The 17,141-nt window shown below is 37.3% G+C and overlaps 1 protein-coding gene across 2 annotated transcripts in view; it reads right to left on the reverse strand.

Moving 5' to 3' along the window:
- LOC136252339 (TBC1 domain family member 9-like) overlaps positions 1-17,136 on the reverse strand; it is a 35,407-nt gene extending 18,271 nt beyond the window's left edge. For both annotated transcript variants that reach the window (XM_066044762.1, XM_066044763.1), the window contains exons 1-15: positions 17,006-17,136; positions 15,580-15,670; positions 15,406-15,529; positions 15,304-15,355; positions 14,731-14,808; positions 12,878-12,973; positions 4,477-4,563; positions 4,198-4,331; positions 3,844-3,909; positions 2,800-2,876; positions 2,383-2,445; positions 2,064-2,123; positions 691-823; positions 336-446; positions 187-278 (exon numbers count right to left, since the gene is read on the reverse strand). In XM_066044762.1, coding sequence (XP_065900834.1) covers positions 187-278; positions 336-446; positions 691-823; positions 2,064-2,123; positions 2,383-2,445; positions 2,800-2,876; positions 3,844-3,909; positions 4,198-4,331; positions 4,477-4,563; positions 12,878-12,973; positions 14,731-14,808; positions 15,304-15,355; positions 15,406-15,529; positions 15,580-15,626 — 1,220 coding nt within the window. In that variant the 5' untranslated portion in view covers positions 15,627-15,670; positions 17,006-17,136. The remainder of the gene's footprint in view (positions 1-186; positions 279-335; positions 447-690; positions 824-2,063; positions 2,124-2,382; positions 2,446-2,799; positions 2,877-3,843; positions 3,910-4,197; positions 4,332-4,476; positions 4,564-12,877; positions 12,974-14,730; positions 14,809-15,303; positions 15,356-15,405; positions 15,530-15,579; positions 15,671-17,005) is intronic.
- Between the last annotated feature and the right edge of the window lie 5 nt (positions 17,137-17,141).

Raw genomic sequence — 17,141 nt, forward strand, 5'->3', positions numbered from 1 at the left:
ACATTAAGTCTCATCAATCATTGGTAGTAAACATACATACATCCTAGTCATTACCAGTTTTGAATAAACTAGCTTAAGGGCCAACTGTAGTTTAACAGGCAATGGAGTCACTGGACCCATATGATAGGTACTATCGTCAAGAGCTCTTTTTAATATTATGAACTCTTGCTATCGTACATTACTTACTTGTCTTCTTGTCTCTCAATCTCTTGAATAAAGCCATCAATTTGTTTCCACAACCCATCTCGGTCATCTAAGTTACAAAATATAAAACTAACCTACAAGAGAACACAAGACATTGTAGAGTTTTTGTTGCTCAATCATAAACTGGTTACCGAGTTTTTGGTGGTAATGTGGAGAGATTGAGGGAGGTGTGGATTATCATTTATGAGGTCACTTTGTATAATCTCTCGAAGGGGAATCACCGTCCATAGTGCACCCTGCAGCTGTATGAACAAGAGAAACACACAGTGCAATCTAGAACACATCAGGAAAACTTCACTGCAAAACACTGCCTATAAAGCTATAGTTTTCCTAAAGAAATATAGAAATTACCCTGCAAAAATTCACAAAAAATAGATCAGTAATGTTACCTGTACCCTGAGGGCCTGCACAGTAGACATGGCAATGTACAGAGCTCATACACATATTCTATATAGAGCTCATACACACATTCTATATAGAGCTCACCTTACTGGTAAAACACAAGTAGTGAGGTGAGAGATAGAGAGATCCGGCTATCAGTCCCTTTGTAGTGATGTGCCACAGTGTACAATTACACATAGCATGGAGTATTTCATGATCCGGCAGACGGAATAGCAACCTGTAAAAATGAACCAGTGAGCAATATTGATTACCAAACACTTCAACTCATTTCACACACAACAAGGTAATTATGGTGCATATTACAATTCAATTACTCTAATAGAACATACAGTACACTTTTCTGCTGATGACAGAATACTCTAATAGAACAATCATATTAATCATTTAGACAATTGAGAGTTGAGATTGAAAACTTTCCATATTTACATAATTTGTTGAGTTTATTAGTAAAAATTACCAATCTATAGAGAAATACACACCATATTTACTTGGTTAATTGTCACACCTTTAACAGTAGCCGCAATCATCCGGTGCAACAATCAATTTTGAAAAAAGGGCTTCAACATTGTTATCAAATTCAAATCAGAAAATTTATTGGAAAGAAATCTCATCCCCTTATACATACTAAAATATTAAATGTTGTAGAGTTTATCACCTTAGTTCTAACAGGAGCGCATCGAATCCTATAGACAAGGGAGCGTGTAACTCCATATACTACCAATACTACGGGTGAAATTCAAACATGGCGTCTGGTGTTACTATGTATATAATTAGTTATGCTACGCGCAACAGGGATGCACTGAATGGGCTGCTACTCCATCATCTAGTGTGAAGGTAGCAAAGCTGCTTTGATAGGAAGATCGACGAGTTGGAAGGTGAAGCTTGGAATATTCAAGCGGAGTAATTTCACGTGATTATCGACTGTAGAAAGACTGTCCTGCTAAGCCTGTGCCAATATTCCTCCATCATGCCATTGAACTTTGTTTCCATAGCTTTGCTTCGTCGCAGCGGAAATGTGATATATTCTAGCATGCGCCTCTGCATAATATCCTAATTAGGAAATTTTATAAGTTATTTATAGTGGTACATGGCAGCCATGTTTGAAATTTGCTCTTTATGAAGTTACTTGCTCCCTTGTCCACAGGATTCGATGCGCTCCTGGTTCTAAAAATTGACGCTGCAGCTATTTAGATTTTACCACCACTCAAGACCAATTGACCTGGTGTACAGATAAGTAGAGCCCACTCTTTATACAAGCAACTGTAGTTACAACGTTCATTTAACCTTCTCTAAGTAGCCCATATTGAATAGACTTTTTAATCAATGTGTAGTTGTAGGCTATAAGAATTATTAAGTTACCCAACTAGTGTTGCCATGCGTGCCCATAAAAATGCATTTCCCCAAAGTTTATTGCAGGTTTAAGGGTTAAGCACACTCTAAATATAAGCACCACCTACCTGTACTGTGTCCTCTGTTTATACAAGGCCAGCTGCTGATTCAGTGGAATATGACGATTACTATGAAACATATAGCATCCATATAAATGATACACACACTTCAGTTGGTATACATGACACAAACAAATATACATAGCACTTGGCTATACAGTACTGATAAAAGGTGAATTCTCTATTTCTTCCTGTTCTCTTTATTAATTAGAAATCCTTAACTTAGAACCTCAAAGGAGAGGTTCTGTGTCCGTTGTACATGACATACATAACAATATGATAGTAGCTACCACCAACACATCCACTGTGCTAACATTAAACCACATACCTGGCCATTCTCATGGTTTCAACTATAGAGGCACTAGTGTCTATCAAACTGCCTGACAATATGCTGTAGAGGGAGCAATATCAACAATACATTACAATATAAAATGTATAATACATGTTGATGGCATGGAACAACAGTAGGGCTGAAACACTGTAACACAATATGCTCAGATGCAACATGTCACAATGTGAGTAAAATACTCTAATAGAGCAGTCAACATTGTGCTGTAAGTGCAAACACATTACAGCTGTTTTAATTTCTTTCACAATCCACAAACCAAAGTGATTAGTTATATTTATTAGGCTTTACAGCACGAGTACAATATGAATAAAGAGTAGAATTTGCAATATTTAAAAGTCTTTGTTGTGTACATTTGTTCCAGCCCTAGTTTAGTGTAATACAGTAATATTTTCTTACTCAGAATTAGATAGGGTAGTCAGCTGTTGTATTAGTTCAAAACTCTCTTGTATATTAGCAAACATTGCAAAGTGATCCTGAAATAATTAGAATACAATACATCGCAAAAATGTACACTTAAACCGGTTGAATTAACTTAATTACAAACAATTACTTGAAGAGATCAAATTATTTATTTTATATTACTGTATGTATAATCACTCAAATTAAATTAGAAAATTTGGCAAATCAAGCAAAATATCACAGTTGGCTAAAATTTTGGTGAATTGTTAGCAAAATGCACGCCCTTGTTAATTTATTACCAATCACTATAGCATGTACAAGTTGAGCTGGATCCTGAAAAAAAAAAAAAAACAGCTAAAAATGAAAAGTGGATTTTTTCTCAAAAGAATTAACATTTCAGCCAACCAGATGATTAACAGTGGCAGTAAATGTGTCATCAACAAACATGTGTATTTTGGCTCCGTTACAAGTTCTGGAACCATCCGTAACGGATACAACACTTTTATGGCTTCCCCATTAGACACGTATGGTGAAATTTTTGATTTGCCATAAATATTGTGTCAAACATTTAAATGAAAAGAGTTTGAAATAGTTTTAGCAAGTCAAGCAGTACTACAAATGAGCCAAATTTCAAGATCATGTGTAATTACATCCATCAGTATTAAATGTTTTTTAGGATCAAGCTCAACGCGTACATACTATTATACCTGATGTTGACACACCTGGCAATTACTGATACACTCATGTTTGTCTGGACTCAACATTTGAGGACTACCTAGCTCAGTACTCAATGGTACTGGCAGGACTCTTGTTCAACGGCCCAGTGGCCTCAAGAACTTGCAGCAGGTTTACGTACTTACAATATATTGTATACTAGATATGTGTATATAGTAAGTGAGCTGCAAAGAGCTGTTTCAGTTCAAAATATGTGGATGAGGAAAAATTGGTGAATTTATGGCCATTCATCAAATTTTGCCAGTGCCAAAGTTTCCCCCATATAGTGTGTTATAGATGGAATGTAGTATGCAGTATGGAGATTACCGTTAAAGCAGCCGTACATATCATTATCCCTGATCCACTTAGCTTGTGTGCCTGTATCTCCAACTTCTATTGACAAAAGAAACAAATAGCATAACCTTAAAATTCTAAATTACAACATGCACACACACAACTACTAAACACACCTATTGCCTGCCTAAAACAAACAATTAGCACATAACTACACTACCACATATACACACTCATGTACAGTGAAACTCTCCACTATAATATGAAAAACACTTGTGTGTTAACATCCCTCCATACAATTTTACAATTAGTGTATTGCTCTTAAAGTGACCATTAAGAAAGGTACACACATACACTCTATATATACATCTACAGAGGATTGTTTACCGTGATCTCACTCCATCTCAGTACCAGTTTGATCTCATTTCCCATGAAGAAGGCATAGAAACAGAGATGGTTGATAGAGAGGTACATCCAACCTTGTTTAGGTAGTGTTCCCTTCCAGTAGGAGCAGGAGTAATCTGAAATCACAGTAACATGTGGACAAACATGTATTGTATGTCACAGTGTGTGTAGTTTGTATGTACATGTGTTAAGTCATGTTTTTGTACAAGACAGATGTACCAAACACCACACAAACAACACTACATTATCATGATAACTAACAATTTACTAGCTTCTCTTCAGGTGGCAAGTTGAACAGGCTATGGAATCTTGTCTCAATCTCTTTGAACTTTATACTCTCCAAAGATTCTACAAGGGAACATAAAGGAACAGAACATAGTCAACACACAGTATGTATGTATGTAACATATGAACAGATATACTTTCATCATAATAGAATTATGGTACGTACACTACACACAAAAAGTGTGTACTACATATTAACATGCAAACAGTCTTATCAATGTGATAACAAGCACAGATAAACTAAGAATGGCTAGCTGCACTGCACAATACTAGCCCCACCCATCCACAGCTACACTGCTATCAATGTTTAAAATAGTTTGGAGGCAAATACATGACTTGGTCTATACTCTTCATCTTTACAAACTTTGATTGTAGGTTATGATGAACATGCGGACTTGCTTTGTGCTGAGTTTAATTCATTGACGTTGACAGGGTCATGTCGTGATAGGTAGTTGTATCTGCTGATATATATAAAATGATGATGGCATTTTGTAACTTGTCATATTGATACCGTCACTGCTGATGATAATCAACAGCTACTCAACCACTACAATACCAATACATCTGCTACAGTAATCAAGAGTTGCTGTTACCTCAGGACCAAGCGGGACATACAAAATGAGTGCAGGAACATTTAATACTGCTCATACCTACTATGACAAGGCTGATGGTGGAGGACGGATTGTGAACCCAGTTCTTGCCTACCGTGTTGGATTGAGACTTTCACCTACTGTACTGTTTTATTTGAAATTATCTACTCTGAAACAATAGAAATGGCTAAGTGCACACATTGACAATCAAACAGCAGTGGACTCACAGATGTACAGTATACAAGGGAATTAAACCAGAGAGACAGCACATGCAGCAATTTAAAGGTCTCCAATGAAGTATGACCTTTTCCAAAAAATCCCATAAATCAACACCTTCGCGGTAGTAGAATACGCATGTCTGTAGTCCATGCCTTTTATAATAGTCCATGTCATTTATGATTGTGGGTTTCAGTTTTACCAAGTAAATGTGGTCCTTAATTTACACTGGATATTGCCTGTAACTTTAAATATCAGCAAACAGCATCCAGTTGATAGCCGTACCTGCATAGCAGCACAACCTGACCTTGAAATATTGTTACAAGAGCCACACCCCTTGGATAAAAGGAGAGACTATTGGGAGAGATGGCGATTCGCTATGTAACGTTTACATACTGCAGCAAGGGGCAAGGTGAGGCATACATACTTAATTACAAGGAAAATGTGCGTGGTGATAGCAAACTTAAGTCTGGTTTCGTCTGGTGGGACTATTTCGCATCATCACATCACATCACGCCAAGAGTAAATAATGGAAGTAATAAACACCTTCTAGCTCAGACTGTTTGACTTCAAATCATGCCTGGGCACTTGAAACAGCAGGTGTTTATTACTTCATTCAACACTGCCTTTGAAAGCACTACAGGATGGCTTCTCTACTTGACATGCTCATTTTTGATGCAGTATATGGCAGTTGGATACTCTCTCTTCCATTATTTACTCTTGATCATGCTAACTAGCCTTTTACCTTTATTATCTAATAGTTCCATGTCGTGAAATCCACAAACATTTTAGTGATTACATACAAGTGCCCACACTAAACACGGCCATTTTGTCAATTATGATGTCATTGCGGATAAGGTCCATTACTGTTTCCGATACTGATACTATTTGGGTTGTATCTGAACACAAATGGTCTTCAGAATGAACACCACAATAATGCACGGCAATTGCCAAAAGGTTTATGAAAAGGTCTGAACTCTTGGCCACTATGAAACATTAGCATCGTAAACCTCATGCCAAGATCTACCATACATAAGACAATACAATTTTTGTACTTGAGTGAAATATCTGCTAAAAAGTGAATTTCTGATATTACTGTGGTATTGGTACAGATACTGACATTTATATCAGTGCACATCTAGACTATATTAAAGGGAATTCATAAACAGTGCTCCCTCGATTACCAAACACTTGGTTGTCCAAACAGCAGAAATGACTGTTCTATTAAAGTATTTTATCAAAATAATATTATGTGTGTTCTATTAGAGCATTTGAACAGGGCTCTGCATATAAAATGAATGGGCTTTGATCATAAAAACTTTTTAAGTGTCTTTGTCCCAAGGGGGTCAGATAATCAAGGGAGCACTGTACCTCCCTGTAAACACCACAGATTCACTAAGTCAGTAAGAGCTGTCCTCCTTGGATAGTTGTCTTAAATAGTAGCCACGTGCTTTGATGCACTAAACAAGTTAGGAGCCATGCCATCAGTTCTTTGTGATGTAGAAACCTCGGTTGTTTTCAAAACCTCAAGAACCTCATGTTGGATCCCTAACCAACCTATACATGTACGTAATACTCCACTAGGTTTGCATATAGCCTACCCAGCTGTATACTGTAAAAGGAGACCTAGCATTAACCTTGGAAGCTAATTCCTACATAGTTCTCCTCCCCTCGTATACTGCAAGACACAATAGTTACTAGTACTGCCCCAGTAGACTACACTACACTCAGCTTACTGTATATCCCTGGGTGGCAATGCCCATATTAATATGCATGTACAGAACTGCCGCTACCGCTAAAATAATCGCCATCTCCTTCAGTGTATCCTCAATTTGTATTGTTATACAAATTGAGGATACACTGAAGGAGATGGCGATTATTTTAATGGTGGGGGCCAACCAGCAAACAACACATCATTCTCAACTTTCAACGATAATAACCTGTCTAAAGACCGCTGCACAAAGAGACTGTTAACTCAGGATGTAGTTTAATGCTTGTGATGACATCAATCCTAACAGACATCAGTGTGCAACTAATGCATACAAATGATACATCCTAAAGACTGTATCTAGAACCTATAATTTTAAGTGCAGGCTTGTATACACCACAACTACAACAATTCCACACATGTATACTGTATGTGCCCATACAAAATGTATGTATCACATGACTTCACTTACACTACCACTTTGTAACTTGATACTATTCCTATTACGGTGTTAGGTTATGATAATCTGTGAACTTTCTTTGTGCAATATAAGCATAACTGTTAACAGTGACGTGACTATTCCTTGATCAATCGTAGTAAGAGTAAATATTGCTGCTAAAAGATGATGATTAAACATTAAACAATGTTTCACACTGATACTGTCACTGCTACTGGTCAGTGCTTATAGCAGTAAACAAGTTCCCAGCAAGATGGCGCAAATCAAGAGTTGTTGTGACTTCAGGAAATATTCAAGTGGAATATACAAGATGAATATGGGAACATTTGGTACTCTAGATGTCTACTGTGACATGGATACTGCTGATGGAGGATGGATTGTGATACAAAGAAATAGTAAAGGTCCTGGTTTTAGCTTCAATAGGAACTGGAGAGAATACGAGGAAGGATTTGGCAGTCTTGATGACCATTTTTGGTACGGGCTTAAACTAATCCATATACTAACACGAAGTGGCCAATGGGAAATGATAGTAGATTATCGCTCCATGTACATCCACTACAATCAGTTCAAGGTGGGAAGTGATAATGAAAAGTACAAACTAACAGTTGGGGGGTACACTGGAGGAAGAGGTGACTATTTTAATGGTGGAAATCAGCCACTAAACAACACATTCTTCTCAACTCCGGATAATGATAATGACCTGTATGAAGGCAACTGTGCTGTAGAACACAAGTCTGGATGGTGGTACAATCAATGTTACAATATTAATCCCAATGCAAAACCACCTCAGCCTAACCTTGCATATACTGTGGAAATGAAGATACGTCCTAAAGACTGCATCTAACTAACCATTAGTAACATACAAAACCCTACACCCTGTTATTGTAGCATTGTTGTACAGTACTAATGCCTGTACTTGAAGAAGCATACCTAAACTATGCAACCTTCTAATTGATAAGCACAAAGTTCTGCATATGTTTTAGTACTGCTTATGTAGGTCCGCAACATGAAATTTCGACCTCCGAGAATCAACTACCAAACCACCCACAAATGCTAGGCTAGGTACCACTTAGAAAATGCCAGATTGACACTATTTTTCATTAATTAAAAATTTAATTAATTAATTTTGTTGTGCAGATTGGCTAATATGTTTACAAATTTTTGCTATATCTTCAAGGAAATGTCTTTTCAAGCTGCGATACGCTCTCTCAACCTTTCATACTAACTGTACTCTAAACAAAAACCATCAGTGGCTGCATTGTATGAAGTGATTTCCAACCACAGCATTGCAAAAATAAAATTTCAGACTGGAAAAAAAGTTTCAATGCGTCTGGAGCACACAGCGATGCCTCCCAGGTCAAACTGGTCTGGCATGGGTCAAACTACTAACACACCAAATATCAACGAATTCCACAATTGTTTGCCATCTGGCTGAGCTCAACGGCTGTCAAAATTCAGCAAAAATGCCGATTTTATCCAGTTAGAGGAACTTTAGCGCTAGTTTACTTCTCAAAAGCTTGCTAGACCCATAACCAGTAGCCTTCATTCATAGGGTTGATCTGGCAGCTCTTCTAGCATACATACAATGTGACCTGCCAGCATAGTTTTGCCTTTACTAAAATGTACGTTTAGAAGATACTTTTTTGTGTCTTTCGAAAATATGAGTTGAACATTATTTTTGAGTATCAAGTAGTGGTCATGATTAATCACCGTATCAGTTTTTGGACCTAAGGTAATTAAATAAATTAATGTTGTGGCATTTAACCAAGTAAAAAGGTACTTGAAAAGAGCAATAATGAGCTGCTAAGCTACGTACGTAAATACATCTATCAACTAAACCATGCATTTTTGAATGAGGTCATGGGTGATCATTTGCTGACAATGCAATGGTTTTCAGTAGCCATTTTGTAGGTCTTTAGTGGATTGTAAACAATAAACAGTAAACATACACACAGTGCACAGTAGCTTACTTCCTGTTGTTACACATACACAGATTTCAACTGAATTACTAAATACAAACATTAACATACGTAGCAATGTTGAATACAATTTACTAAAACATGAAGGAATCAAATGAGAGTACGTATGTGTTTTTATATGTGTGCACTGCTCTCAAGAATTCACAATTAGAATGATGCTGAAAGAGTTTTGGGGGCACAGTGATTTGACTTGCCAAATCCAATTATGTAAAAACTGATAATGCTACCATCAGTGTTGGGAGTAACGCGTTACTTATGTAACGCGTTACGTAATATTATTACTTTTGTGGTAACTAAGTAATATAACGAAATACGCTATAAAAACAGGTAATATAACGCAAGCTACTTTACTTACAAATGTAACGCGTTACCTAAGTAATATAGTTACTGTAACAAGTCTAATATTACGTAATATTATTAGGCCACTTCAACTAAATCTTTTGTTTCTCGGGCCCGACCGATCCTATATTTTTCAGTATAAAATAATTATGTTAATCACGTGATCACCTTGCAAAGAGTGGCAACATATGGTGGCAACGCCACGAAGGAGTTGCAAATTCATCTTTAAGCTCTCAAAAAGTATAGGTAACACTAAATATCTCAACATATAGCTGCCTACTCGCAAGTGATACAGCAACCGTAATGTAGCTTAGCCACCGTTTGACTCACAATATCACTCTTCAGCTAGCAAAATAGCCTATTTTTATTTTTATTTTACCGACCTACCGATCTTTATTTGGCTGAATTTTGCCCGAGAAACAAAAGATTTAGTTGAAGTGGCCTTACTACAAGTAACGAAGTTACTAATCTCGTTAGTTGTCCTTTGAGTAACGGCTAGCCACAACGAAGTAACGAGGCCTACTGAATGAAGCTTATTCACCAGCTTCTTACTTATAACCAAAATTTGCATATTGTCCAACAACGCAATCATGTCACGTGATAAGGTGGTAGTTTCATACGTGACAGCTTAAGGCTGTGGACACAAAGTAATATAATATGTAATATTATTACAGTTACTTTATTTTAGGGGTAATATGTAACTGTAACTAAATAGTTCAGTTGCAAGTAATATGTAATATGTAACTAGTTACTTTTACAAAGTAACTTGCCCAACACTGGCTACCATTCATTACAGAAAATTGAGTACTCAAAGCTTGTCATAATGACACTGTCACTGGTCAGTAATACATGGTACATACGTACCAGCCTTATATGGAGATCAGTAAAACATGTAGGTTATTGTCCATGTTATGAACACACGCACCAGCCTTATATGGAGTGCCAGTAATGCTATGTACCTACCAGCTTTATATGGAAACATTTATAAGCTATCGTGTTTTCTTGTAATTGTCCACTCCCTAGTGTGGGATTGCTCAGGCTCGTCCCAATAGCGATTGCATCATGAACACCCCTCTTACAAATGGTCAGAACACGCTGTTGCACCCTTTAACCATTCTGCTGCAATACATGACAACCACAAATGTACACCTCTTAATCTAGTGCAGAGCTTACTCAAGCTAATGAGATACTGAAAAAAGTAGTCATGGCCATATGTCTGTACGTATATCATAGCTATGGTATAACAAAAGAAGTGAACAAACTATTGAAAATTTTGTGTGCAACTTGTAAGCAGTTTGCAATCAAACACATGCAGTGCTTTTAAGATGGCTACAAAACAATAGCACAGCTGCTGTTTCTTGTATGTTTTCAATACAAATCAAAGGGTAAAAGTTACACACCCTTGCTTTGATGGAGAAGCCACAATGAACAGTAGCAGCAGTTTTTAATTATGTTTAGCATGTTTCTATACCTGTGATGGACTTTAAAGACAAACATCAACCTCAGCTGTACTGGTAATGTCATGTACAGCTGCAACAAGTTTTTGTAGAACACCTAAAAAAGCTAAAATAGTAGTAAATGTTGTCAATAGTAGCGAAAAGTTTAGGCGCATTTTTTTTCTACAGTGTATTGTATGCTACATGTATGCAGAAAAAGAGTGAACTGCATGTGTGTAATTTGTAAGCAAACCAATTCCCAAACTTTTGTGAAAGCAAGCTGCACATGTGCAATATGTAAGCAAAATAACTTGCTACTTTTTGCTATTGAACTGTGAAACACTTGTGCGTAGTGGGACCAAGCAGACAGTTTGTGGCTGACTTCGTAGTTCTGTATTACATGCATTTCTTGTATAAAGATTAATCTGACATAATGCGCTAGCATTTGCAAGCTGCATGCATGCAGTTGCTCAGTTGCTAAACTGCACACATATGCAATGGCACACATCAAGTGTTACATGCAACAGCTTTGGAATTATGGAAATGCATGTGTGTAATCGAGCCATATGTGCACACATGCACAAGTGTGCATACAAAATAACAGCACTTGTATGTGTGCAGCTTAATAAAAATTTCCATAAGGGTATTGCAGTTCTTCCATGAATAAATCACAAACTGAAAAGCATGCACGCACTCAATTTTGCAACTTCAAGGATTACTTTATATACATGCTACATGTGGATACTTTAGGACCAACCATTAGTGTCCTGATGAGGTGTTAATAGCTAACACACATATGAGTGTAGCTGATGCACTGGCATGTGAACTTTGTACATGTTCATCATATCAGTGCATATGTTAAAAAATTTATGCACTTCTTAATATCACAGTATATTATTTGTATGGCCATACCAATACATACGTACACAAACATATATCCTTAGACTATGGTACAGCTCATTTACATGGTTACTAAATCACGTAGTCACCTGACATGCTCATTTAGGCACCTACACATGTTCATTTAGTAACCCGCCCTCAAGCAATTTTGTACATGATAAATAATTATAACACGAAAGGCACACTGCATACTGTAATAGTCTTTTTCTCCATGTTCCACAAATAATTCTGGACAAATAGTAGACTAAACCGGTGTATGTACTGTAGCTCTAGCCGTTACTTTGGTTACCGGTCAAATAATTATTTTTGTGGGCGCTGTAAGGACTTCAGGAGAAGCCGTTCCGCTGTTCTGCATTGCTCTTTCACCCCACACTAATGCTCTAGCTATAAAGGTACGTACTTTAAACCATAGTCTAAATAAGTTAGACACCGCGACCAATGGGAACTAAGCGATTTAGTAACCCTTCTGGCCCTTAGTAGCGTCCTCGCTGTGCTCGGGACGCTACAGCCTCGGGCCATCAGGGTTACTAAATCGCTTAGTTCCCTTGGTCTTGGTGTCTAACTATTATTTTAAAATCTTGCACACTCTACATACATACGTAGTACCTTACTGGTTAATTAAGTACGACAACTCATCATGGCACAGACAGACAGACAGGCAGACAGACAGACACATTAACAGATACATACAGACAGACAGACACATTAACAGATACATACAGACAGACAGACACATTAACAGATACACACACCTCCTCTAGTCTCAAACTCATACCGCTCATGAGCTATCAATCCCTCAATCTTCCCTCTAGTGAATGTGGTAGCCTCTATGTCATCGTCAAACTCACCTGGAATTGAAATACACAAATGTACATTTCTGAAATACTTTAAATATTGACAATTCCAAGAATTTGACACATAGTGAGTGGATTCTACCTACACAGTTCATAAAACCAATTTATAAGAGACACTTTGGAGCTTCCAATATGGGTGACATCCATATGCTATTGGAGATGGTGAATTCCAATTAATATTTGAACAGCCAACAACCATTGAAGTAATTTACACAAGTACACAAAAAATTGGAATTTTCAACTAGAGTAGGGACCATAGCACATCGATAAAAAAGTACTGAAACAAGCTAGAGTGGTGCATGATATTAAATCACAGTAAAACAATAAGAAGTGTTATATCCTTACTGTGCATTTCCATTATGGTATCTTGAACACAGTAGGGATATAACACTTCTTATTGTTCTACTGTGATTTAATATCGTGCACTACTCCAGTTTGTTTCAGTACTTTTTATTGATGTGCTATGATCTCTACTCTAGTTGAAAATTCCAATTTTTTTTTGTGTACTTGTTTGTTAACTTTTTTTGTAAATGATTATTATGACTGGTGAACCCACACATACCGCATCTGAAATGGCGCCATGCACCCCAATTATCATCTGAAAAGTGAAGTATCCATTACACTTCGTTGTCAGCTATGTTCAACCCGCTACACAGCATTTCGGATCTAGAACTGTTCGAAAAGCACCTCTGCAATCCATGCATACCGAAAGAAATGGTGCCACGCGCCCCAGTTATATCAATTATCGTCTGAAAAGTGAAGTATACATTATGCTTTGTTGTCGGCTATGTTCAACCCGTTACACAGCAGTACGAATCGAGAACTGTTCGAAAAGCACCTCTGCAATCAAAATAACCACTATGAAAAATACGGACGGATTTCCATTACGAAGGGAAGCCATCACATGCTATCGCCAAATCGACACCTTTCGCTGTCAGCAAAGACAAATGGGACACGAAGGAGGACACTGGTAAGTCCATGAAGAATGCATTGTACATACTGCGGTATGCCAAAAGGCACCTCTCGGGCCGAAGCATGGTCGAACAGTGAAAAAATCAAGCCCGTAGCCTTAGCTGTTATCGAGTTATGCTTGTCTGAAGGGATCAGGCAGTCAGACAGTAGAAAATTCCGTTAAATAAATTATTTTTTAAATTCTGTAGCAACTTGTTGAAAGTGTTTTGGATTGATCAGAAAGCTTGTTTGAGCTTAGTTTTACCTAACCAATACTGCCTCATCGTCATCTGGGAAAGTTTTTGGGTTATGTTATTTTGTGGGCCACACCTATTCCTTTGTGGTCCCTACTATACAGTACTATCATACTGTATGACAATAGGAGCTTTGGGATCTGCTGATTACACAAAGAAACTCATTACCTTTATCTAGAGGGTATTACTGACATCATTTATTGACATGCACACAAATTCACCATGGTTCTCTAAGATACATTTTAAAAATTCTATCACTATCTGAGGATTACTTAGCCATGCATTATAAGTATATAGTTAAGCACACTGTGTCCTTTCTTTCACAAAGACTCTGTCTTGAATACATATATAACTCTACACACATGCGCCACATGGTGAAGCCTGTGCATTATGGACACCTTAGGGCAGACCAATAGTGTTCTTGTTATTAATGTGTCCTGAAGTCAGCTACTAAGGAACACAGAGTCTGATTGTGTACATAGGTGTACTAAGTGTCCACATCAACAGGATCCACTATAGCATGGTACAATAACATCATTTACTAACATAACGTTGGTAGAAGAGACTTCTCCAGGTAGAACCAGTGTTTGGTAATCTCATCTAGCGTGTAACCAGTAGCGATCACTATAGCAACAGTTTGGAAAAATATGTCACAAAAATTACGTAGATGACAAAACCCAGCATATTATGCCTCAAAGGTGAAAGTGTGGGCATTAGAAGTTCCACCTGAGCCTCACCCGTTATGCAAGACATGCATTGTTGCCATTTGCTTGCCCAGTTTACAACAGGTCCCCATATATATAGTGCAAGCAGTGTTTGTGTAATGAAATTCATGGCTTGCTACATTACAATAACCCAAACAAGTTGTCACACTGGTCATACCCAATAAATTAAGATAATATTTTGACCAGCATTGATAAAATAATATGACACATTCCAACATGGTCAAGACAGAATGTTCAAAAATGTTCATTCTATTCAAGAGTTGAAAATTTGCCATACTCTGACGCATGTGACAACCTGAATAGTGGCCAAGAGAATGGGTATAATTCCAGGTTTTGAGCAAATACGTAACACATAAAATTTTAACCTATAAACGTGTATACAGTAGAGACTTACAATAGCTGAAATCCGAGCTGGCTGTTTGTAGTAAAATCCGATAGGGCAGAGGCTGTAACTGAATATTCCAAACCAAACTCACAATCAAAGCCTGTACTATACCTTGGTATCCATGATGTTGTCAAGGGTACCAACAACACGTGAAGTGAAACTTGCCTTCTGTCCTCTCTCACTGTGGCCACGCCTCTTTTGGAGACAAAAGAAAGCATTAGACTGCTCCACAAGCCTACAAGAAGAACAATACTCAACTACAGAGTAACCAAAGTATTTCCATACCATAAAGGATTATTTGACAACAATACTTCAGTAGGTTTTACCCACATGACACAATCTGGATGTTTCTAAAGAACTGGTAGCTAGGTGGTGTCTATGTAATAGAAAAACAGCAAACAAATCATATACGTACGATACAGTAACATACATACAGTACTGCAGTGACACTATTACACACCCCAGTGACACTCTATAATTGGTGGCATAATACAACCTCACTACAGCTCCCAGGGTTAGAAGATGATTTACTTCATGGCCTCATTAATAATACCACCTCATTATAGTGACCATGTCAAGTAGGTCCCAACCATACCTAAAATGCACCATACAACTATACTGCTGGGAAGCTATGATACTGAAATATTGAAAATCGCTGAAATATAATAGCAGTTAGTATTAAAATACAAGGAATATCAAAATTAACAGTACACACACACTAGTGTTGCTGTGTATAAACTTTCTTGTCTTGTCAATTAACTCTTTTTCCCATACATTGAATATATTTTCTTGTGCTATATACATATACATTCAAGGGTTCAATATATATGCAGTACCAAGGTATCATCTTTTAAAAATACGGAATAACGTTTTTAACGACACTGTGGAACATTTCATAAAGTAAACCATCGTCTTTGGGTGGCCTTATCAAATGTTGAATGTGTCTGGGTCAAAGTGATAACAAAAACTAATGAATCATTGGGAAAACCATTATCCCAATACAGTACAAAATAAGACAACGTAAAATCAACAAAGACAATCGTGAGGAGTTCAAATCAACATTCTTCCTTCACACATTCTCACAGATTACAATCTTTCAATTAGGAACCAAGGCTCATACAATGTATACAATAAGCCGGGGAAGATTTGCTTTATTCGTACAACACAGTTGATTGAACATGAAGGGCTAAGGTGCTTGGCTGGAATTTGGGTGGCTTACAGACCAAGCCATGATGGGTTGGCTTTGTTAAAAAACCGTCTAAGTATTTGTTCCGCTTCACTTCAGGACACATTACACAAAATATTTTTCACTTAGGCCAGTAGTAATGTAGCTCCTCCAGTGCCTAACTGCTACAGTAAATAAATACAGTACACAAAACATATTTGTCGCTTAATACATTAAAGTTGTATAGTGTTGCATTTCAAGAGTTGATTGTCACTAGCTAAGTTATTCATAACCATCTCACCAATAGAGGTGTTTATACATTTGTCAAGTTTCAGAGTTTGTGGGCACAGCATGAAATTCAACGCTTTTATGAAACCCAATACGTTCAACCATCATACGGTAGTATTTCTTTAAAAAGCGGCACAATTCCTTCCTAAAATCACCGCTTTTATACTCGCAATTTGCAGAGTAATTTAGCCGCGATTTTCAGTGAGTTGTCCATTCTCGGATAAATTAGCTCTAAGAAATACATGTTGTCTAACTCACCAGTAAGAGCTCAAGTGACTCTTTAAACTACTTCTCTAAGTTCGTTGGCCTTTTTCACATGTCAGCTGGAAATTTCACTCAAACAGCTACCTGCGTATTCTAACACTTTCACTTGCAAGGAGTTGTGATTTTGGAA

The sequence above is a fragment of the Dysidea avara genome, chromosome 4 (assembly GCF_963678975.1).
Source record: "Dysidea avara chromosome 4, odDysAvar1.4, whole genome shotgun sequence".
In the NCBI taxonomy this organism is placed as follows: Eukaryota; Metazoa; Porifera; class Demospongiae; order Dictyoceratida; family Dysideidae; genus Dysidea; species Dysidea avara.